We start from the raw sequence: 25573 nt of genomic DNA, 5'->3' as shown, positions 1-25573 counted from the left end.
TGTGCAGTGGATTTGCACAGAGCAGCCCCGATCCTCCAGCCCTCCTGGCTCTTCCCTCCTACCAGGTGCCTCCATAGCAAGCAGCTTGCAATGGGGGCACTCAAGCAGGCACGCTCCTGAGCTGCGGCTCTGTGTGTCCATTCACACACGGAGCCGTGGCTCAGCCTTGCCCTCTCCATCTCCTGATTGGAGATGGATGGCTTTTGGTCATCTCACTGGCTGAGATGGCCAAAAGCCGCCAATCAGGAGTGAGAGTCCCCAGAGGGGCAAGGCTATCATAGACATCGCTGGATTGAGATGGGGCTCAGGTAAGTATTGGAGGGGGGGGGGTGCTGCACACAGGTTTTTTTACCTTCATGCATAGGAGGTAAAAAACCTTGTGCCTTTACAGACACTTTAAGTCGATCAATCAGATTTTTTTTTGTTCAATCACTGCTGGTGGCTATAGCCACTATAGCTATATTTGTTTAAGACAAATTTGAAGTCATATATAATACTTGAGCTGTCATGTGTGTGTGTGTTATGCTATGCCATCGTGGACCAATCATGGGTGGTCTTTCCTGGTAAGATGCACTTCTACCATCTTATGTATTATTAAGCATTGTACCTGCTCTTGTATGTTGTAAAATAAAATGGAATTTATTTACAAAAAAGATTTGCATGATCTATCCAACAGATTAAAATGTTCTTGGGACCATCAATTTTTCTTTACTTTTCATACAGGACAAAGGGGGGCAGAAGGGGAACCTGCCCTGGGAACAGTGGGGGGGGGGCACACAGCAAGCTTGTCAGCAAGATGGAGCAGACAAGGAGAAATGAGAAATGAGAGACCATCAGTACATCAGGATTGATCCATTTTCGAATATATCTCATAGTTTGTAGATGCTATAACTTTCCTGTAAACCAATTAATATACACTTATTGGGAATTTTTTACCAAAGACATGTAGCAGAATTAATTTTGGCCTACATTTATGACAAAATTTGATTTTATTGGATATACAGCATTTTATAACAAAGTAGAAAATGTTGGATGTTTTCAAAATTTTCTGATTTTTTTCGTTAATGTAATAAGAAAAAACAGTGGTGATGATCAAATACCACCAAACAAAAGCTCTATCAGTCTCAATAAAAGATAAAATTTTTATTTGGGTACAGTGTTGCATGATGACGCCATTGACAGTTAACCTCCCTGGCGGTATGATTATTTCAGATTTTAGGTGCTGAAAGCGGTACAATTATTTTGCACAGAAATATGGCGTTTCATATTGTAGGCCTGTAATTCTTAGGAATAGTTCACTTAAATCTGTCCAAACAAGAGTCTAGTAGACATCCCGGGTATGATAAAGTTTGAAAAACGAAATAAAAAATTATAATACAATAAATAACTATAAATAATTAAAACACATAATAATATAATAATAATAAAAATTATCTAATAATGTAATCAAATCAAAAACACTGAAATTTGCACAGTTGCAGAATTTTAGCTTTTATTACTTTTAGTGTTTGATGACGGATCTCCCCACAAATCGCTATCGCTCAATTCTGCAAGTGATTATAATTTATTATCGCTTTTTTCTAGCTGGTCTAAAACCACTTTTGATGTAAAGAGACAGTTTTGGTTGCTATGGACAATCTCCAGTTTCCTGGCAGAAAGAACAGTTTTATATATATAAAACTGCATGCAGGACACTGGGCAGACCACTAGGGACAAAGGGGATGTGTCATTATTTGATACAGTACTGTAATCTGTAAGATTACAGTATGCTGTATCTATACTGTGTGTTTCACTTTTGAATTTACCGCCGAACTCCGTCCCCGTGCGTCGCAACGCTCGCAGGGAACGGAGCTCGGCACTGTGAATCGAGCGAGACACAGCGGCTCGCCGATCACAGCGGGGAGACATCGCAGGAACCAGGGGACAAGGTAAGTAAACTCTTCCTGGATCCTGCGATGCAAGCCCGAGTCTGGCTCGGGGATACCGCTTTTGGTATGTAAAATCCACCCCGAGCCAGACTCGGGAATACCGCCAGGGGGGTTAAAGTAGCAAAGTGCTATATAAAAATGGCCTGGTCATAAAAAGAGGTAAAGCCTTCCAGAGTTCAGGTGGTTAAAAAAAAAAAAAGTCAATAACACAATCAAATGCCCTCTTACTATTGCCAATACTGGAAAGTTTCTTTTTTAATAATGCTTATACAGTAAATACAACAACACATTGGGGGTTATTTCACTTTGCACTGCAAGTGCACTTGGAAGTAAAGTCGCTGTAGATCCAAGGGGAACATGCAAGGAAAATAAAAAAACAGCATTTTAGCTTGTACATGATTGGATGATAAAATCAGCAGAGCTTCCACTCATTTCAGATCTACCCCTTAGATTTAGAGCGACTGCACTTTCAAGTGGATTTGCCTTTCGTAAATAACCCCCAATATGTTACAGGACAAATTCTAGCAAAAGACAATATAAATAGTTTCCTAATTAACAATGATTTATACAGATCTATACATCCCATCCTAAACATTTTTCTGCCAGTGCCAATTTTTTCATTTTTCACACACCTTTTAAAATCTAGTTTTTTTACATGAAACCGTAAACAATTATATTTCAATTAATAACATAATAAAAATGAATAATTTATTACCCATTTTTTTGGTAAGATATAAAAGCTAGGGTTGCATCAAGTAAATATTTACCAAACATGTTAAGCCTTAAAATTGTGCATTGGCCACAAAAATAGTACACGTTTGTTACGGGCATGGCCAGAGCGGAGGCTGTTGGAGAGGACTGTGTGCAAGCCTGTTGCCCACCGATTATGGGCCCTAGCATTTGAGGTGAATGAGAAATCCAGTCTGAACTGTATTAATCGGACTCAGTCATGTATATATTGTATGGGGACTCCTTACTGTATATTTGTGTCCCTGAAGAGGGAGGGGGGATTCCTCCAGCAGCCCCCTGCTGATAAGACTGATTCATTCTGCTGGGACACATCCTGTGAGGAGATGCTGGTGTTATCAACATGTGTTTATGTTAATTGAGAGAGCTAATCACATTAGCCACCAGCCCTGGCTAATAGACGAATGGTCTAGGCTGAGGAGGGGGGAGATTGTTGTTTGTATTGTTAATTGTATTTATGTGTGAAGCCCGGTGCCCACAAGACTGTCATCTGGTCTGGGTACATTTTGTAGTAAATTAGGTCATGTTAATTAGGTTAGCTTTGAGTCATCCCTGATATAAAAAGGTCTGTGGGATCTCAAAATAAAGGCAGTTCTGATGTACTCCAGGACTGGTGTTGTCTAGTTCTTGGGGTTTCTATAGCCAGATCCATTGGACTCGTGTTCCAGAACTTAGGAAGCGGTATACAGACGGAAGCACTCAAGCGGAGTGTGGGGCGTTCCGTGACATTGGTGGCAAGCAGCGGGAAAGCTTCCTGAAGTCTGAAGTCTGGGACATCCAAACCTCCAACTGGATCCAAGATCAGCATAGCAGACTTCAGTCACCCCAGCGGAGATATGGACCTGGCATCAGAATTCCCGGGGCTGCTGCGGATCATCCTTTCAACGTACACCAGGACTGTGTCTGAGGATGAATACCTGGAGCTCAGGCAGCTGATTCGGGTGGAGCTCTGGATTGCAGCCCTCCGTCTCGCTGGTATAAAACAGGGCAAGTGCTTTCCAACCCAAGAGCAACGGGCCAGTGACCAACGGGCATTGAGGATGGCATTCCTGGGAGAGCAGCCCCAGGAGCAATGGGTGACTGAGTTGGACAGGTTGGTCCAGCAGGAGATAGAGCTGGACAATCGTTATCGGGCTCTGCAATGGCACGCAGAGGAGGGATATTTAGGGGAGACAACAGAATGCTCTCCGGAGGGATATGACTTTGGCGGCCCTGGATTGCTGTGGGAGAACCTTACAGATCTTTTTATGTTTGGCGATGAGGGGGAACCTGACCTTGAGGACATGAGGGACTATAGAGAGTCTATGCTCGGTCTTGCAGGGGTCTCAGAGCTCAAACCTGATCTGGACCATTTGCTAAGGAAGGAACAGCATCTGGAAAGGGCATACAGGAAACTGCTAGAACAAGTTCAGCAGCATGCCAGAGAATCGGCAGTGGAAAATCCGGAGATTGCCGTCCCCAAACCTGAAGTGCTGACAACAGGGCAGAGCTCTGCTAACCTCTGTCCAGAAATGATAACATCTTCTGGGTTCCATGGACAGGAGATGGTGAACCCCTATTCCCCGACATCAGTTGCAGAGACATGGGATTTGATAGACTTTTCTGCTGAGGAAGAACAACCTGATGAGCCTCCAGCAGAAGAGCTGCTATCAGGGCCAAAGTTCACTGTGTTCTGCCCAGCACCAACAGTGGCTTCGGCCTTCCTGAGAGAAGAGGTAGTCGGCCTTTCTCCCACAACACTGACAGGGACATGTGATTTTCTGCCAGCAGCATCTATGGAGTTAAAACAAACTTCTCCAGCTGAAGATCTGGTAACTGAACAGAGGGTCCAAGACCTCTGTCCCACACTTTTACCACTTCCAGAGACTGGGGATTTAATAGACATTTCTGTAGAGGAGGAACCACCTAGCAAACCCCCAGCAGAAGTGCTGGCAACCAGACAGAGGGTCCAAGACCTCTGCCCCACACCTGCAGCAATTGTGGAGGCTCAGGGTGAGAAGATGGCAATCACTTCCCAGCAGCAGATACAGGGGGAGAAGGGAGAGGAGGTGTGTGTTGTCCCTCCCCAACAGTTGGCCAGGGTGGAGGAAGTGGGCTTTCCTCCCCAGCAAAGATCCGTGTACCTGGGAGACAGTACCATCGACATGTCGTCCCAGCAGCCAGATGAGGGAATAGAAAAGGAAGCAGCCGGCTCACCTCCCCAATGGCAGCTACACAGTTTGGGAGTGGAGGAAGCCAGCTGCCTGCCCCAACAGTTAGCCGGAGCAGAGGATGCGGAGTCCCCAGCAGAAGTGCTGGCAACAGGGCAGAGTGCTACCAACCTCTGCCCAGCACCGGCAACAACTACAGAGTTCCAGGGAGGCGGGGCAGTCGGCCTCCCTCTCCAACAGTTAGCCAGAACAGATGGTGTGGGGTTTCCAGCAGAATTGCTGGCAACAGGGCCGAGGACTGCTGGACTCTGCCCTCAACTAACAGAGGATGGATTTCCTGTGAAGGTGGATGGAACTTCAGTCTCCACCTGTATACCCCAGGGATGCTGGGCAGTGGGCCCAGATCCCCAACAGCATGACAGAGTGAGCCCAGTCACCCTGTCTTCTCTCCAGCGGCAGATATGTTCTCTGAGAGAGGCAGAGGATGGCTGGGTGAGTAATGCACTGTTTGGGATAATTTGTTTGGGGTACTGTGTGGGTACAGGCAGTAGAGGACTGGAGCTGTTTACTAACTTCGGAGTCAACCCGTCTGGGGTCTCCTCCTGTGTTAGTCTCCTGCCGAAAGGGGAGAAATGTCACGGGCATGGCCAGAGCGGAGGCTGTTGGAGAGGACTGTGTGCAAGCCTGTTGCCCACCGATTATGGGCCCTAGCATTTGAGGTGAATGAGAAATCCAGTCTGAACTGTATTAATCGGACTCAGTCATGTATATATTGTATGGGGACTCCTTACTGTATATTTGTGTCCCTGAAGAGGGAGGGGGGATTCCTCCAGCAGCCCCCTGCTGATAAGACTGATTCATTCTGCTGGGACACATCCTGTGAGGAGATGCTGGTGTTATCAACATGTGTTTATGTTAATTGAGAGAGCTAATCACATTAGCCACCAGCCCTGGCTAATAGACGAATGGTCTAGGCTGAGGAGGGGGGAGATTGTTGTTTGTATTGTTAATTGTATTTATGTGTGAAGCCCGGTGCCCACAAGACTGTCATCTGGTCTGGGTACATTTTGTAGTAAATTAGGTCATGTTAATTAGGTTAGCTTTGAGTCATCCCTGATATAAAAAGGTCTGTGAGATCTCAAAATAAAGGCAGTTCTGATGTACTCCAAGACTGGTGTTGTCTAGTTCTTGGGGTTTCTATAGCCAGATCCATTGGACTCGTGTTCCAGAACTTAGGAAGCGGTATACAGACGGAAGCACTCAAGCGGAGTGTGGGGCGTTCCGTGACAACGTTTTTTTAGTTAAAGTAGAACTAAAGGCAAATCTTTTTTTTTTTCATTTTGGATAGAGTAGGGGAAGGTAATATCCCCTGACATTTTTTTTTGCCATCTGTGTCCCATTGGGGAGATTTACTTTTATTTCCTGTCCCATAGCCAAAACAGGAAGTGAAAGAAAATCCCCGCAAATTAAAAGAATCCTTTGGGGCCCCCAGGCCACCATAATTACACCCCAATTGGAAAATGTTCCCTTTACTTTTCTGTCAATAACTCAATAACTGGTAAACAGGAGAAATAGAGAGGAGGAATCACCCTAATGGGGACTCAGACAGCAATAAAATACCGACAGGTGTTCTAATCCATCTCCAATCTAAAACAAAACAAACTGTTTTACCTTTAATTATACATTATCTATGAAGGAAGGCATAGAATTCTTGCCCTTCATTGTGATGGATACCTCAGATACACTTGCATGACCTACATGTGTTTGAAATTGTGTGTATGTAGGGGGTGACCGGGGGAGCTTTTTTTTTTTTTGTTATATTTAATTTTTTTACAATTTTTTCATATTACTATCACAAGGAAGCTAATAAGCCCCCTATATAATAGCATGGGGGGTTGACAGATACTTTATATGACAGACATCGGAGGTCTATGATGGCACCTTCTTGTTACTATAAAAATGATTAGGCAGATCTACAGCTGCCTGGATCACTTTTACATGACAGCCAACTGCCAGCTGAAAGAAACAATACAAATGCCAAGTTCACAGCTGTAGTTTTAACCCCTTGAATATCAGGACATTTGTAAACATACTTTGTTTGGGGTTAAAGAAAGACAATTTTGGTTGAAAGACCTCTTTCTTCAAGTGCCTCCTTATTGTGCATCTTGAAACAGCCACACCACATGTTTTCAGAGAGTTCTGTATTTCACCTGAAGTTATTTGTGGGTTTTTCATTCATTTGTGGCGCCAGCCACACACAAATCTGCGGCCTACAAATACTCCATAACATGAAGAAAGCCATTACTATGCAAATACCACAAAGTATCCCGCTTACAATACGCCAAACAGCACAGAGACCAGCCTCAAACCTTCTGGCACAAAGTCAATTGGAGTGATGAGACCAAAATTGAGCTTTTTGGCCACAACCATAAACACTACATTTTGGAGAGGAGACAACAAGGCCTATGATGAAAGGTACACCATTCCTACTGTGAAACACGGAGGTGGATCGCTGATTGTTTTGGGGGTGTGTGAGCTACAAAGGCACAGGAAATTTGGTCAAAATTGATGGCAAGATGAATGCAGTATGTTATCAAAAAATACTGGAGGAACATTTGCATTCATCAGCCAGGAAGCTGCGCATGGGACGTACTTGGACATTGCAACATGACAATGATCCAAAACACAAGGCCAAACATTTATGGGAGCTGCTTCAGTAAACAAACCAATAGTAAGACTTTAAGCACTTACTTTTTTACTGCACCCTAAATGTGTTTATATAGTTTTCACCATAGGCGTGCGCAAAGGGTGTGCCTGGGCACACCCTAATCACCCCGTGTGGTGCATATTTCCAATGTTTAGGCCCCTGATATTTCACCAAATAAGTCCTAAAAAATTGCAAAAAAACAATTAAAATAAGATTGTAACTTCCCTACTGACACCACCAATATCTGCCCTTATGACACCATTCACTGCTCTACTGACACCTTCCGTATATATACACATGCACACATAAGCATATGTGTTTGAGCTTTGAGGTGCACACCCTAATGCAATAGGCTGTGCACACCTATGGTTTTCACTGAGACCTAAAAGAGAAGTAAAGTCATTTTTTATTTTTTTTTTTGGCTATGCTTGTCTTTTGGGTCATAGAAGTACATTTACTAACACAAAGTCATGATCACAATAGGTTGATGAGGTAAAACCATGTCATGATCAAGAAGGCATGACAACTGGCTCTGCCTATTTGTGTGTAGAGTGCCAGAGCCAGCCACTCCAGCACCCTCCCCCGCCTAGAACTCCAGCCAACCCTGGAGGAGCAGGGAGAGGAGAAGGAAATCCCTGCAGCTTACATTCACTGACCACCGCTGGGAGCAGAGACTGACCGATCAGTGGTCATGTGATCAGTCACGCCTCAGTCTTAGAGCAGGGCGGTACAGCTGCAGCATCATAAGGGTTACAGACGTCTCCTTTAAAATAGGCTATATTTTTACTGCAGAAATACTGACTTATGAACTCATTTCACGTAAACAATTGTTCTTCTAGTTTATAATGTGCAATCCTGAATGTGTTGAAAGTGCCGGAAATGAAAATTCAGCAAGGTTGATTCTCCAGCCAGACAATGCGCTTTTGTTCATCAGTGATGGCGCTCTTTACTCTGCAGAGTAGAGATTCTGCGTCATTCCAGCTGTCAGGATCCACAGTTCTATAAAGACAAGGCAGGGCATCCAGCTCGGCTTCTTCCCTCTGGGCACACTCCAGTAGCAGGTCCTCACACTTTCCCCACCATTGCCGAGTTTTTCTAAACAATGCAGAAAGATATGTAAGAATGTATTCACATCTATAGTATATATCTATATTTCAGTTCTCTATCCCTCTGAGAAAGCATCTTATAAATATTCCTTACAGATCCAATGAGATCTTTCCTTATAATCACTAAAATGATTTTCGTCACCATCAACTCTAGTATTGAAAATAATAGTCATTTCCTGTATCCTAACACTTAATAAAAAGAGGTGTATTTTTCTGTACACAGTTTTTCCAGCATTATGCATTGAAGCTGCGCAATGGGGAAAAAAAACTTTTATCCAAATATAATTCTCAATAGCCACAAAAGATATAAATCAACTTTGTGCGAGCCAATGCCTTTGCAAACCCAGATATTACCATGTAAAGTAGCGATAGCATCATCATCACCAAGCTATTTACAGCCTGTGCTGAAAGCAGAGCTGTGGGAGGAACCCAGTAGGCCCCTCCCACTACAGGCTTCCTGCAGAAAGCTACAGGAAGGGGCGGATACAAGACCAGACACCCTGTACAAGGAGAGAAAGCAGCAGTGACCAGTCTTTATTACAGGAAGTTCCTGCACAGAGGCAAAATTTCACACTGGATTACTGCACAGATCTGGAAGAAACTAAGCACTCTAATGCCCCGTACACACTGTTGGATTTTCTGACGGAAAATGTTCCATGGTAGCTTGTTGTCGGAAATTCCGACTGTGTATAGGCTCCATCGGATATTTTCCATCGGAATTTCCGTCACACAAAATTTGAGATCTGGATCTCAAATTTTCTGACAACAAAATCCGTTGTCGGAAATTCCGATCGTGTGTACACAATTCCGACGCACAAAATTTCACGCATGCTCGGAATCAAGCAGAAGAGCTGCACTGGCAATTGAACTTCATTTTTCTCGGCTCATCGTATGTGTTGTACGTCACCGCGTTCTTGACGTTCGGAATTTCCGACAACATTTGTGTGACCGTGTGTATGCAAGACAAGTTTGAGCCAACATCTGTTGGAAAAAATCCATGGATTTTGTTGTTGGAATGTCCGATCGTGTGTACGGGGTATAAAAATACCTCTTCACCTCTGATTGACAGTGGCATCAGGAGTGACCCATATAAGTCTGTCATTTAGACTTGTATTTATGGCCTCCCACACATATCACAGTAATACCCATGATAATGCATTCATCTGCTTCTCTCTCCATAAGCATGGTTTCATCCGTGTTCAAAAATCATTCAGGGTCATCATTTATTATCCTATACAGTGCCTTGAAAAAGTATTCATGCCCCTTGAAATTTTCTACGTTTTGTCATGTTACAGCTAAAAATGTAAATGTGTGTTATTGGGATTTTATGTGATAGACCAACACAACGTGACACATAATTTTGAAGTGTAAGGAAAACGATAAATGGTTTTCCAAATTATTTACAAATAATTATCTGAAAAGTGTAGCGTGCATTTGTATTCAGCCTCATTTACTCTGATACCCCTAACTAAAATCTAGTGGAACCAATTGCCTTCAGAAGTCACCTAATTGGAAAATAGAGTCCACCTGTGTGTAATTTAATCTCAGTATAAATACAGCTGTTCTGTGAAGCCCTCATATGTTTGTTAGAGAACCTTAGTGAACAAACAGCATCATGAAGGCCAAGGAACACACCAGACAGGTCAGAGATAAAGTTGTGGAGAAGTTTAAAGCAGGGTTAGGTTATAAAAAAATATCCCAAGCTTTGAACATCTCATGGAGCACTGTTCAATCCATCATCCAAAAATGGAAAGAGAATTGCACAACTGCAAAGACACTTCCAACTAAACTGACAGGCCGAGGTAAGGACAGCATTATTCAGAGAAACAACCAAGAGGCCCATGGTAACTCTGGAGGAGCTGCAGAGATCCACAGCTCAGGTGGGAGAATCTGTCCACAGGACAACTATTAGTCGTGCACTCCACAAATCTGGCCTTTATGGAAGAGTGACAAGAAGAAAGTCATTGTTGAAAGAAAACCATAAGAAGTTCCGTTTGCAGTTTGCGAGAAGCCATGTTGGGGACACAGCAAGCATGTGGAAGAAGGTGCTCTGGTCAGATGAGACCAAAATTTTAAATTTTAATTTTTGGCCTAAATGCAAAATGCTATGTGTGGTGAAAAATTAACACACCACCTTGAACACACCACCCCCACTGTGAAACATGGTGGTGGCAGCATCATGTTGTGGGGATGCTTTTCTTCAGCAGGGACAGGGAAGCTGGTCAGAGTTGATGGGAAGATGGATGGAGCCAAATACAATCTTAGAAGAAAACCTGTTAGAGTTTGCAAAAGACTTGAGACCGGGGCGGAGGTTCACCTCCCAGCAGGACAATGACCCTAAACACAGCCAGAGTTACAATGGAATGGTTTAGGTCAAAGCATATTCATGTGTTAGAATGGTCCAGTCAAAGTCCAGACCTAAATCATAATGAGAACCTGTGGCAAGACTTGAAAATTGCTGTTCACAGACGCTCTCCATCCAATCTTTTGCAAAGAAAAAATGGGCAAAAATGTCACTCTCTAGATGTGCAAAGCTGGTAGAGACATCCCCAAAAAGACTTGCAGCTGTAATTGCAGTGAAAGGTGGTTCTACAAAGTATTGACTTGGGGGGCTGAATACAAATGCACACCACGCTTTTCACATATTTATATGTAAAAAAAATGAGAAAACCATTTATCATTTTCCTTTCACTTCACAATTATGTGCCACTTTGTGTTGGTCTTTTACATAAAATCCCAATAAAATACATTTACGTTTTTGGTTGTAACATGACAAAATGTGGAACATTTCAAGAGGTATGAATACTTTTTCAAGGCACTGTAAATGGCAAAAAAAATGAAATCCCAGTGCCTGTGCAGTTCCAGGTTGTTCGCAAATGTCTGACACTGATCTGCCCCTATGCTGCCTATAATTACTACAAAGTTACAACGGACAGTCTGATTACTAGGGGATAGGTGATTGAAGAAATGCTTCCTCCTGTGTGCAGTAGACTTACCCCATCTCAGTCTAGGAAAAGTCTTACTTAAAGCTCAAGGACAGCTTTTTAATGGTAAGAGTACAGATTTTGTAAATAATCTGAAGCTGTAAAAGTGGAACTTCAGGAATTCAGCCACTTTGTCAAATCTGCTGGTTTACTATGGGTTAAGTCCAACAAGGTGCATGTCAACTTAGGCCTGGTTCACACCTATGCATTTTTAGTGCTTTTTGCATTTTGCAGATTTGTTCTACAGTCCATGTAATATGGTTTCCTATGGGACATGTGCTGTAGTGCAAATCTGCAAAATGCAAAAAGCACTAAAAATGCATAGGTGTGAATCGAGCCTTATAGACTAGGAGTACAACTATCGCTACACTCTCAGAGCTCTAAGGCTCGATTCACACCTATGCATGTTGCTTTTGAGCGTTTTTGGAGGTTTTTTTTTCATGCTTGCCGCGTTTTTGAGCCGCGTTTTTGCCGCGTTTTAGCGGCGTTTTTGCCGCGTTTTTGCCGCGATTTGCGTTTTGCGTTTTTTTTTTTTTTTTTTTCATTTTTTTTTACAGTCTTACAAAAAAATTACAAAAAAAAAAAAAAACGGCAAAAACGCACCAAAAACGCATCAAAAACGCTGCAAAAAAGGTGCACTTGCGTTTTTGATGCTTGTCCATTGAAAACCATTACATGCAAAACGCTGCATTTTGCATGAGAAAAAGTCCCCGACCCTTTCCAAAAACGCTGAGATACAAAAAAGCATTGATGTGAACATGTTCCATAGGAACCCATGTTAAAAAATTCCCGTGCATTTCTGCAAAATGCAAAATGCATCAAAAAACGCGCTAGTGTGAATGGGGCCTAAAAGGAGACATTCTGTGTTCTCAAACATGGCATCTCTGCTCTCACCTCCCCACTGCTGTGAATGGGTTCACATAATATAAAGTGCTTTGTGATAGGGCAAGAGGAAGGGAGGGGCGGGCACAGCGGCTGCATGCAACTCTGCAGTTGCAGGAGCTAAGACCAGAAGGTCCAGTGTGGAGCACCAGAAGTATAGTGATAGCTATAATCCCAGTGCTCAGTAAATGCCAATTTCAAAATTTAAGAGATAAGCCCACAAGGTGGCAACTTAACCCCTAGTAATCCAAAACATTTTACAAAGTGGCTGAATTCCAGAAATTCAGCTTTAATATTAGGGTCAGTGTTAAAACTAAATGGTATTGTACAGAATTTCTATATCTTTAATGACTATTGTTTACAGCTTGTATAATGTAAGTTTTAAATGTCACCTACTTAAGTTTTTTGGAACTCTTCTCAGTCAATGGGATGTGCAGAATAATGGGATAGATACCCACACGAATCAAAGCAGAGAGACAGGATAGCCCAAGCTCTAGAAGGCAGTGTGCATTCTGTGGTATAATAAAGAGGGTAGAAATGGTTAGCTTTTTATTATATTATGTTTCCCTAGGACAAACTCAACACAGAGTTTATATCTTAGCTTTCTTGCATCAGTAACACATTTTTCTGAATTGCACATACAGTAGTTCCCAATCAGACATTCTGTTCCCCATTGTAGCAGTTATGGAGCCTAAAAAGAGTTTTATACTACTGCGATCTTTGTATTCTGAACAAAGTGTTCATCCAGGGTAAAAGTTCCATGTAATGCCTATGGCAAATGGATTTAGCTGGAATCACAAAGTTGAACTCCAGGCACTAATGTTTTTAAGCCAATGCAAGGGATGAACGGCATGTCTATAAAAACGATGTATTGTATTACCTGCATGTTGATTTTTGTCAAGTTGCAGGGAAAGAATATAGTCCATTAACTGCCTGCTCCCCATTTCTATATTCACATTCCTGATGTCTTGAGGATAAAAGCTCCCTGCATAGGACTTTAGATCTGTCCAGCCTATGGACACGTACCCATGACTCTTTAGGAATCTTGCTTGCATAGAGGCTGAGTATAAAGTAGTTAATATGCCCAGCCAATCACCCTTTTCAGTGAGGCTGTGCCCATTCACGTAATTTCACAGGTTCTAGGTCTGCTGGGACATGTGTTGGTAAGACCTTCACCAGCGTCATAAGTATGCAGCAATATGCACTACAATTGCAAAGTGTGGCGATTCCCTGTCATTTCTATTGTCTATTGTATTGTCCCTCTAGTGCCCAGCTTTACTAACTGACATCATCTCTGTGAGCCAAACCAAAGGGATTGTGGGATTAGCAGTTCCTCAGAATGGCAATTGCCCCGCATGACTATAGACCTGGACTAAATATCCCAGGGACTTTTGCTACCATCAGGGAGATTGCTGGGAAGAGCTAGAAAAGAGGCCAAAGACTGTACAGGGAGGGTGAGGTTGCGGCCTACCACGCGGTGTACAATATTCCAATTCAGCCGAGAAGGGCCTAGCGCTGCTTGTTGTTCATTGAACATCTATCCAGCACCACCTTGACAGTCGGCCTGGTCATTGGTGAGAGGGCAATTGCCCACCGTTGCAAACCTTTCTTTGTTGCTTCACTGGGACACTGTGCACAGACAGCTTTACCCTGGGGAAACACTTTACTACACTTCTATTTGAACACTGTACATAGACACCTGTTGCATCAACCATTCCCAGAAATACCATTGCCTTGTTACTGCACCTTATTGGATATAGTTAATGAGCTCCGACTGCCGGCGAAGACCATCAGGTCTGCAACTGGGACATTGCTGTCATTACTACTTAAAGGGCCCTCACACCATTCTTGTTTGATTGATCTCTCATTAGGATTAAAAGTCAAATAGGCCGGCCTGGGTTCCCCCTTTAGAAGTCTTGCCAGAATTAATGCCTATGCCTAACTCTTGCTTATCCTTTCAAGTCATGTTCAAGTGGTACTCCATTGCACTATTGTAGAGGGATTCTTCTGCTGAGTCAGGACTGTTATCCAAAGCTCAGCGGATCTATTACCTCCTCTTTGCAACAAGATTTTCTTTGAGTTATTCCAGTAAATGTTATTAGGATATAAACTCACTGATTTTTTTAACTTATTACTTTAAGGTGGTGCAAAGGTGTCTGAACCCAGAGTGTCAGGTGGGTTGGAATGTTCACAGGGTCATGGTGGTGCAGATGAGCAGGTAAATCCAAGCAATCCTCAAGGGGGTCATGCTACAAGTAGATCACATTTACATGATAAAGTGCTCTACCCCTGTCCTGACACCAGTTAAAAATTGTCATAGTAACAGCTTAATTTTAATGATATGATTACATTAAGGTAAACTATGACATTTTTTTCTATAGAAATCAGGGGACTTAATGTACACTGTGAGCTTTAAAGTAAAGATAGAGTTCATCTTGGATTACCCAAGAAATATGATACATCATTGGGTCATTTAAACCCAGCTACATCTTTTCAAAAACAAATTAAAATATCGTTTTTATTATAAACCTTTTAAAGCCTTCTGAATTCTTACCTGTTGGGCTACAGATTCCACATTCTGTCTAGTATACCAGCAGCGTATGCCCTCTCCCTCCTTTTCACCAATTATGTCTCCACGTTGATTTCTTGCTGCATATTCAGCATCCGTCAAACTTTCTAAAAGGAATAGCTTCAGTGAGAATACATATCAAAGTACATATGCAAAGCAGCAGTGGTGAGGTGGTGAGAGCAGGCCACCTAGGTGTCATCAATAAGAGTGGGCATGTATGGGCATCACTAAGCTCATTCCTGGTGTCCCAGGTCAGTGAAACCCATTGGAGTGCAGGTTGTCCTGAACAGATTGATCTCCCACCTGATGGTGCCCGAGTAGTGATAGTGGAAACATAACTCAGAAGAACCAGAGAGCAGCGCAGGACATGGATTTTTCCTTCAGGGAAGCAATCACCGACACCAATGATGCAGCACTCATTGACCACCAATGCTGGTGCAATCTTACTCTGACTAATCACCAAGGGCCACTCTGCCATCCACTAACCACCAATTAAAGGATGTATTCTTTTTACCACTCTTTCCATTCTTTCCACTTACCATTGATGTAAGGGGGCATTCTTCCCATTGACCACAATATAAGGGGCATCCTTCTTTTTACTGACCACTAATGCAAGGGAGCATTCTTCCCACTGACCACAATTTAAGGGGCATCCTTTTTAATAACCACTGATGCAAGGGGGCATTCTTCCCACTGAGCACAATATAAGGGGCATTCTTCTTTTTAATGACCTCTAATATGAGGGGGCAGTTCTCATTCCCACTGACCACAATATAAGGTGCATTCTTCGTTTTAATGACCTCTAATGTAAGGGGGCATTTTTCCCACTGACCATCAATGTAACAGGGGCATTCTTCCCACTGACCACCAATATAAGGGGCATTCTTCTTTTTACTGACCACCAGTGTAAGGGAGCATCCTTCTGCCCAATGACCACAAGGCTGCTATTAAAAAACTCATCCTCTAATGGCCACCAAAGTAAGATGAAACTTTACTACTGACCACCAATATAGGAGATGCCTCTCCACTAAACACCAATATAAGGGGAAGGAGAAAGTAAAAAGTGTCCGCACACTGCTGATATCATCCAATAAAAGTCCTTTATTCCTCCAAAATGGGACAAACAGCACAAGGCCTTGACATACAGTTAATGCGTTTCACACAAAAGAGTGCTTAATCTTATCAACCAATGTAAGGGGACTGTGCTCTACTAACCTCCAATGTAAGGTTGCACGCCACCCCTAAATACCAATATAAGGACCAATTCTACATTTACCAACATTGTAAGGGGCACTTCACTTATGACCACTGACCACCAATGTAACATACATACATACTAATGTATGTATGTATGTACTAATGACTACTAATGTAAAGGGGCATTTGCAGTGACCATCAAGGTGCTTCAATTTACTAGCCATGTCTTTTTCACTGAGCATCAATGCTCTTATTAGGGAACTGTCCAATGACTATCAGTGTAAAAGTAAAATAAAATGGGAGAAATGTGTTATCCACCACAGAGCACCTAAAGGTATTAATGGAAATCATTTTGTTGTATTGAGGAATCACATACATGAGGTACACCGCTGTAGTAAAATTTTCATAGCCCATTTGGCTTCAGAATTGTAAGGACATCATTCAGATTGCAGTCTATATTGCTGAAAGAATGCTGAATATACCTGTGTCACATTTCATGTAGTCTTTATTTGCACATAGTTTCTCACTCAGGATTCTTCTTAGCAGAGAAGGGACCAGGAGGACTGGGCGCATAACTGTAATCTTATAGTGAGTGACCAGTGTGTATGGCATCAATGTCAAGCATCCTCTGCCTGTAGGGTAGGTAGCAGTAGGATCTACAAAGGAGTATAAAATAAGCAATACTATAATTAAAATATTCTATTAAAAATGACTGTATTAAAGGACAACACAACTAAAGTGCATAACAATAACACACAAAAAAAGATGTATTCGTAGCAAAGGTACAGTTTTTACCTGTTTCTGGAAAGGTATATTTAATGTTGGGAATGAACCAAGAAAATTCAAACCCCTCTCTCTATTTCTACCATAGATGAAACAGAGTAGTTTCTATTTTTTGGTCTGCTAGTTTACTATAATTTTTTCCATATTTCATCCATTTCAGTGGTGGAATTGAATGCCACTTGGCTCAGTTTGCCAAAGAAAAGTAAAATGATTCAGATATGGCACCAGGGTTACCAGCCTCCTACAATTTTTTTTACTGACAACACATGGAAAATTTACTGACAGAACACTTTTTTTTTTTTTTTTACTGACATCCTGAAATATGATAGAAACTCCTATTATAAACTCAGACAATCAATATTTTTAAGCAGTATAAACAATATTTAAACATTATCAATACTCAGCAAAAGTAATCTGCTGGATTTACTATGACAAATTCCAAACAGTAACAAAATGTGAGCATGACTAGAATTATGAATGGCCTGGGGCACCCTAATACAAAACAGAATAATAGGTTCTGTGGCATGTGTAGCATGCCACAATGATCAGTATGCATGCCCAGATTCCAGCTAACAGTGGGAGGGGCTTAAGGGAGGATCATTAACCGCTTCAGCCCCGGAAGATTTTACCCCCTTCCTGACCAGAGCACTTTTTGCGATTTGGCACTGCGTCACTTTAACTGACAATTGCGAGATTCACACCAAAACAAAATTGACGTTCTTTTTTTCCCACAAATAGAGCTTTCTTTGGTGGTATTTGATCACCTCTGCTGTTTTTATCTTTTGCGCTATAAACAAAGAAAGAGCAACAATTTAGAAAAAAAAGCAACATTTTTTAAGTTTTTGCTATAATAAATATCCCCAAAAAATATATAAAAAAACAAATTTTTTCCTCAGTTTAGGCTGATATGTATTCTCCTACATATTTTTGGTAAAAAAAAAAAAATCGCAATAAGCGTATATTAATTGGTTTGCGCAAAAGTTATAGCGTCTACAAAATAGGGGAAAGATTTATGGCATTTTTATTATTTTTTTTTTATTAGTAATGGCGGCGATCTGCGATTTTTATCATGACTGCGACATTATGGTGGACATATCGGACACTTTTGACACTATTTTGGGACCATTGTCATTTTTACAGTGATCAGTGCTATAAAAATGCATTGATTATTGTATAAATGACACTGGCAGGGAAGGGGTTAAACACTAGGGGGTGATCAAGGGGTTAAGTGTGTCCTAGGGAGTGATTCTAACTGTGGGAGGGATGGGCTACCACTGACATGACAGAGATCATTGTTCCCAATGACAGGGAGCAGTAGATCCCTGTCATGTCACTAGGCAGAATGGGGAATTCCTTGTTTGCATCTCCCCGTTCTTCCGCTCCGTGACACGATCGCAGGCCCCTTGCGGACATTGAGTCCATGGGATCCACGGGCACGGTCATGCTGTACGCGGCGGGTGCACACGCCCACTAGCCCCGCCAATTAAAGGGGACATACAGGTACGCCCATTTGCCCACCGCTGCAATTGTGCCGACGTATATCGGGGTGCAGCGGTCGGCAAGTGGTTAAACAGTATCTGTGCCTAGTTGATATATACACACTGCTCACATAACAGTCCTTGTACCCACAAAATATTCCTAATTACTGTACCACAGCTGACAGCCTCACAAACACATAAACCTCAAGACAAAGATCATTTTTTTTAAATAAAACATTTCTATTGCATATGCTTTCATGCACACAAAAAGGACTGACTGACTGACTGAGCTGATCTTAAAGAATAACTTCATTAAAACCAGCAATTGTTGGGACAATAAACACCTTGGTCAGGAGTCAGGACTATGTAGTGTCCACAGAGTTTCCCCTTACATTAGTCGGCAGGGTTCTCCCTAACATCAGAGTCTGCAGGGTGATGAAAAGGAGAACTCTGTGGACTCTGGTGTAATGGGGAATGCTGTAGACTCTGGTGTAAAGGGAAACACTGATATAAGGTAGGATCTAGTCACCAGAGACACACATCCCCCTCCCCCACTTACATAAGGTCCCCAGAGTTCTCCTTTACATCAGACGCCACAGAGTTTAACTTTTCATCACAGTCCACAGAGTTCACCCTTACATCAGAGTCTGGAAGGTTCCCCCTTACAGTGTAAGGGGGAACTGTGTGGACCCTGATGTTAAGGGGAGATCTGTGAATTTTGATGTAAAGGGGAATGTCGCAGACTCTGGTGTAAAGGGGAACCCCCCCCCTTATATCAGAGCAGAGGAAAAAACACCAAATGGGCTCAGCCAACCTGCAAATAGACATCGGGAAGGGTCAGTGTGATCTGGATGTATATGGATAGATTGGGAAATCATCTGAGATCTGTACTCCCCCTTTTGGAAGAAAGATTGATCAGCCTCCCCCAAACAAGGTCACCTGGGAGAAGAATTGACCATTTTTCCCACCCAGTTGTGACTCCCATCACCTGAGCTCCCCCATCCCCCACTTCACCTACCTCTAAGGCACCAGCACCTCTCCAGTGCTCCCATCATGTTTGTACACCGCTCAAGGGCTGACTGCATGGTCACCGGGTTTTGTGTGCAAGCACGCAGAGAACTAGACAAGAACACAGTGCTGCCAGAGAAGATAATGTAATCTATGGCAGTAATGAGCGCTGTCCTCGCACTCACCACTTCTATTACTCGCTCCTAGACTCACTCTTCCCTCTGTTTAAATCCTTCGGCAGCTCCCTCCACACTGCTTGGCTCCCATTGGCTGTCCCGACTTACTGTAGCTCTCTTGGCACAGGACAGGTGGAGGGCGGAGAGCTTAGTGATTGGGTAAAAGAACACAGCCTGGGAGCTGGAGGGTTACAGGGGGATAGGAGGGCAGTAGTAAAGGTCTGGAACACATGGGGGGTCTGAGGAGAGCCGATCCCAGTCCAGGGCACAGGCCTAAGTCCCGAGTCCCTCCAAGCTGGAGCGGATTCAGAAATGTACATGGGCAGTTCCCAAGCTGACCTGCAGCCACATTTTTCACAGGCAGTGGTTGCCATCCCCAGACATTTATGAACAGGGTAAAAATTGGCCGATTTTTACAAACTGTCCACAAATTTATGGGTGGTTTGCAACACTGCCTGGCACTCATCCCGAGGTTGAGCAACTATGAACTGTATGCACTGTATTTTCTTTGCAGTGCAATCTGTACAGTTTAATGAATTACAGTGCTTTATATACCCTAATTTATCCGCTTCCGGACCGCCCACCGCATATACACTACGGCAGGGCAGTCCAGCTGTGCAAAATCATGTACCTGTACGTGATTTTGTGCACGTGATGTAGGGGGCGCGCGTGCGCCGCCGGAGTGCCGCTCCCACTGTGATTGGACGCAGCGGGAGCCAATCAGTGGGTCCAGCGGCCACGATGGCCACCGCGACCCGCCGATCATTTAGTGGAGAAACAGACATTTTTTAGCACTGATCACAGTACTGGTGTCACTGGTCCCCAAAAAGTGTCACTTAGTGTCCAATTTGCCCGCCACAAAGTCGCAGTCCCACTAAAAATCGCTGATCACCACCATTACTAGTAAAAACAAGAAAAGAAAAAAAGTCCCTAAGTTGTAGACGCTATAACGTTTGCGCAAACCAATCGATATACGATTATTGGGATTTTTTTTTACCAAAAAATATGTAGCAGAATACATATTGGCCTAATCTGATTAAGAAATTTGATTTTTTACATTTTTTTATTGGGGATGTTTTATAGCAAAAAGTAAAAAGATATTGTTTTTTATTCAAAATTGTCAGTCTTTTTTTGTATATAGCGCAAAAAATTTAAACCGCAGAGGTGATCAAATACCACCAAAAGAAAGCTCTATTTGTGGGAAATAAAGCACATCAATTTTATTTGGCTACAGCGCCGCACGACCGCGAAATTGTCAGTTAAAGCAACGCAGGGCCGTATCGCAAAAAATGACCGGGTCAGGAAGTGGTTAAAGGGACCATTCCCTCCCTTATTGATTTATTTATGTACAGACTGGGACGATCCATGTAAATCTTAAAACTTTTTCAGCTGCTTATAGTTAATTGAGAAATACTACACCATCGTGTGTTCCAGCTCTCGTTAGATTTTACATAATATAAAATAAATAAAAGAATGAGTGCACTTTGAGAGCTTACTCTTTGTTCATTAAAAGGAAAATGGTAATTTGTCAGGGTATACATTTTACTGATAAACAGGAGTTTCAGACATGAGGACCTCCAGTCTGGAAGCAGTGCGTTTACATATTCTCTTCCTGCAGCAGCTGCATCTAGCCACCACTAAAAGGAGCTGAGAAAGAGGTACAATACTATATTCCAGTCTTTCAGTCCCCCTGTTGGCCAGAAGCAGCAGCTGCAGGTAAGATGAAGCGCAGCTTCCAGGTTGAAGATCGTAATGTCTGAACCTTATCAACAAAACAGATATTCCTACAACAGTTTTTTTTTCTTCTCAGGAGTCTGTATAGACAAATATGAATAAAGGATTGTTGAAAGTATATTCATCTTTCAAACAACAAGAGCTTGTATCCCTCAAAATAGCAACAGGAGGTATGAAAACCCAAGAACTTAGTGAGAAAATGTCACCAGTAGAGTCCCCAAGAGATTTAAGAACCCACCAACCTAACTTTCCAGCATCTACCAAATACTGTGATATAAGTTTTGGGTGGAATGATCCTTTAACCACATATACAATACAGAAAATAGACAAATTAGATATTGTAATATTTACTTTCATGACAGCAAAGGCCACAGTCCTGAGACATCCAGAGCAAATGGGAGCTACACCGGTCTGTGCTGACTATACGAACTTCTATTCTTGGCTGTTAAAGGAGAAATTGAAATGTAAAGTCTCAGCCTTATAGTAGATAATGCAGGTATAATCTTTATCTTATGTTCTATAAAAAGACTTTGTTAACGATCGAATATGCAGCCCTTAAATGTGCTTCATACAGTATATATGCACGTTTAGTATTCAGCATAAAGCTCAACACACAATCTGATTGTACCATGTCCTTTAGATCTACCAACAAGTAGCTTTCCTTATTGGATACAAATTGATTGGATAGAATAGATGGGTTCTTATATTATATAATTTTGGTAAATCCAAAGTTAATAGTACAATGATTGTATGGTAGGATTATATTGTGTATGGTGACCCTAATGGAGATGGATCAGACATCTTGGTTCTTTCCAAATGTAGATTTATGTGTATTCATGGTTCTGAAGGTACTGGGCCATGTCCCACAGGCTAATCTGCTGTTGGTCCTAAAACAGAATTTATGTTATTCTGTGGAGCCACTCTCTATTGCTGACCCCTAACAATTGAAATATAGCCCCATCCCTCTAGTGACACAGGAAATTGAATTTCCCTAATTCTGCTGTTGCTGGTGTCACCTAACTCCTGGCAGATATATATAGTGAAATATATATCCAGTCATTCATATCTGGGTCTTCTCTCTGGCTATCTATTTGATTGAAAGCCTTTTAACATACAGATGCATCTCATAAAATTAGAATATCATCAACAAGTTCATTTATTTCAGTAATTTAATTCAAAAAGTGAAACGCATATATTTTATATAGATGTGTTATACACATAGTGATATATTTCAAGCATTTCTTTCTTTTAATTTTGATGATTATGGCTTACAGCTAGTGGAAACCCAAAATTCAGTGTCTCAGAAAATTAGATTCTTACATAAGACCAATAAAAAAAGGATTTGTAATACAGAAATGTTGGCTTAGTGAAAAGTATGTCCATGTACAGTATAGTATGCGCTCAATACTTGGTCGGTGCTCCTTTTGCATGATTTACTGCTACAATGTGGCGTGGCATGGAGACGATCAGCCCGTGGCACTGCTGAGGTGTTATTGAAGCCCAGTTTTCTTTGATAGCGGCCTTCAGCTCTTCTGCATTGTTGGATCTAGTGTCTCTCATCTTCCTCTTGGCAATACCCCACAGATTCTCTATGGGGTTTAGGTCAGGCGAGTTTGCTGGCCAATCAAGCACATTGGTACTAGATATGTGCGATTTGTTTCGTACGAATCGAAAATTCGTACGAATTTCCGAAAATTCGTACATTCGGAAGCATCCGAAATACGAATTGCTATGCTTCCGAATTTTATACGAAACGTGACTGGTGTTTTGTTGACCAATCACAGGTTTTCTTCTGCTGCTGAGTGAGGTTTGGGAAAATGACCTTTTTTAATATGGGAGTGGGAGACTGGTACTGGTAGTCGATGGGAGATTCAGAATCGGACAAAATAAGAATGTTCGTTAATATCGTTTTATCATTGTCATAATAATTACGATTATTCGTTATGATAAAGTTAAAAACCCAGGAAGTCAGCACAGCACAGGGATGGTGGGAGCTCCTCATAATGATCACAGCAGTGGTACAGCCCCAGGAGGAAGTCAGCACAGCACAGGGATGGTGGGAGCCCCTCATAATGAGCACAGCAGTGGTACAGCCCCAGGAGGAAGTCAGCACAGCACAGGGATGGTGGGAGCACCTCATAATGAGCACAGCACAGGGATGGTGGGAGCCCCTCATAATGAGCACAGCAGGGGTACAAACCCAGGAAGTCAGCACAGGGATGGTGGGAGCCCCTCATAATAAGCACAGCAGGGGTACAGCCCCAGGAGGAAGTCAGCACAGCACAGGGATGGTGGGAGCCCCTCATAATAAGCACAGCAGGGGTACAGCCCCAGGAGGAAGTCAGCACAGCACAGGGATGGTGGGAGCCCCTCATAATGAGCACAGCACAGGGATGGTGGGAGCCCCTTATAATGAGCACAGCAGGGGTACAGGCCCAGGAGGAAGTCAGCACAGAACAGGGATGGTGGGAGCCCCTCATAATGAGCACAGCAGGGGTACAGCCCCAGGAGGAAGTCAGCACAGAACAGGGATGGTGGGAGCCCCTCATAATGAGCACAGCAGGGGTACAGCCCCAGGAGGAAGTCAGCACAGCACAGGGATGGTGGGAGCCCCTCATAATGAGCACAGAAGGGGTACAGCCCCAGGAGGAAGTCAGCACAGCACAGGGATGGTGGGAGCCCCTCATAATGAGCACAGAAGGGGTACAGCCCCAGGAGGAAGTCAGCACAGCACAGGGATGGTGGGAGCCCCTCATAATGAGCACAGCAGGGGTACAGCCCCAGGAGGAAGTCAGCACAGCACAGGGATGGTGGGAGCACCTTATAATGAGCACAGCAGGGGTACAGCCCCAGGAGGAAGTCAGCACAGAACAGGGATGGTGGGAGCCCCTCATAATGAGCACAGCAGGGGTACAGCCCCAGGAGGAAGTCAGCACAGAACAGGGATGGTGGGAGCCCCTCATAATGAGCACAGCAGGGGTACAGCCCCAGGAGGAAGTCAGCACAGCACAGGGATGGTGGGAGCCCCTCATAATGAGCACAGAAGGGGTACAGCCCCAGGAGGAAGTCAGCACAGCACAGGGATGGTGGGAGCCCCTCATAATGAGCACAGAAGGGGTACAGCCCCAGGAGGAAGTCAGCACAGCACAGGGATGGTGGGAGCCCCTCATAATGAGCACAGCAGGGGTACAGCCCCAGGAGGAAGTCAGCACAGCACAGGGATGGTGGGAGCACCTTATAATGAGCACAGCAGGGGTACAGCCCCAGGAGGAACTGCCTCCTGGGGCTGTACCCCTGCTGTGCTCATTATGAGGGGCTCCCACCATCTCTGTGCTGTGCTGGCTTCCTCTCATTGTGTGTAACACATCTATATAAAATATATGAGTTTCACTTTTTGAATTGAATTACTGAAGTAAATTAACTTTTTGATGATATTCTAATTTTATGAGATGCACCTGTAAAATTTGCTTGGGAAATTAATTAGGAGGTAGGTTACCAGGTCTTTTTCAACCTTTCCTAGTTGCTCAGGCTTTGGACTAGCATGCAGAATGGAATAACACGTGTGCATAGCCAATTTGTACACACACACTAGGATCAATATATACAAGTGCCAATTAACCTACCAGCATGTCAGTGTGGGAGGAAACCAGAGAAATCCCACAGAAACACAAAGAAATCATGCAATCTCTTTGCAGCAACAGTAATACAGTCACTTTAAATGTTTTTTTTTTACATTGAACATAAAGCAATATTAAATCCAAAAACAAAAATGTAATATATATTATAGCTTACCAATTATTATGCCGCGTACACACGGTCGGAATTTCCAACAGAAAAAGTCAGATGGGAGCTTTTCATCGTACATTCCGACCGTGTGCATGCCCCATCTGACTTTTTCTGTCGAAAATTCAGACGGACTTAGATAGAGAACATATTCTATATTTTTCCGACGGAACAAATTCCTATTCCTAAAAAACGCTTGTCTGTATGCGAGATAAACACTAGATTAGCAGAAGGAGCCCAAAGGGTGGCGCAGTGGCTATTGAACTTTCTTTTTATAGTGCCGTCGTACGTGTTGTACGTCACTGCGTTCTTGACGGTCGGAATTTGGTGTGACCATGTGT

At 42.9% G+C, this 25573-nt stretch overlaps 1 protein-coding gene across 3 annotated transcripts in view; it reads right to left on the bottom strand.

Moving 5' to 3' along the window:
- Positions 1-1128: 1128 nt before the first annotated feature.
- CARD14 (caspase recruitment domain family member 14) overlaps positions 1129-25573 on the bottom strand; it is a 159233-nt gene continuing 134788 nt past the window's right edge. For 2 of the 3 annotated variants that reach the window (XM_073608188.1, XM_073608191.1), the window contains exons 18-22: positions 21801-21891; positions 16753-16926; positions 15059-15180; positions 12901-13016; positions 1129-8627 (exon numbers count right to left, since the gene is read on the bottom strand). In XM_073608188.1, coding sequence (XP_073464289.1) covers positions 8420-8627; positions 12901-13016; positions 15059-15180; positions 16753-16926; positions 21801-21891 — 711 coding nt within the window. In that variant the 3' untranslated portion in view covers positions 1129-8419. The remainder of the gene's footprint in view (positions 8628-12900; positions 13017-15058; positions 15181-16752; positions 16927-21800; positions 21892-25573) is intronic. The other variant, XM_073608192.1, reaches the window with a different exon arrangement.

Source organism: Aquarana catesbeiana, linkage group LG12, assembly GCF_042186555.1.
Source record: "Aquarana catesbeiana isolate 2022-GZ linkage group LG12, ASM4218655v1, whole genome shotgun sequence".
NCBI lineage: Eukaryota > Metazoa > Chordata > Amphibia > Anura > Ranidae > Aquarana > Aquarana catesbeiana.
The sequence above is the reverse complement of the archived record's forward strand: the minus strand, read 5'-3'. Positions and strand labels throughout refer to the sequence as shown.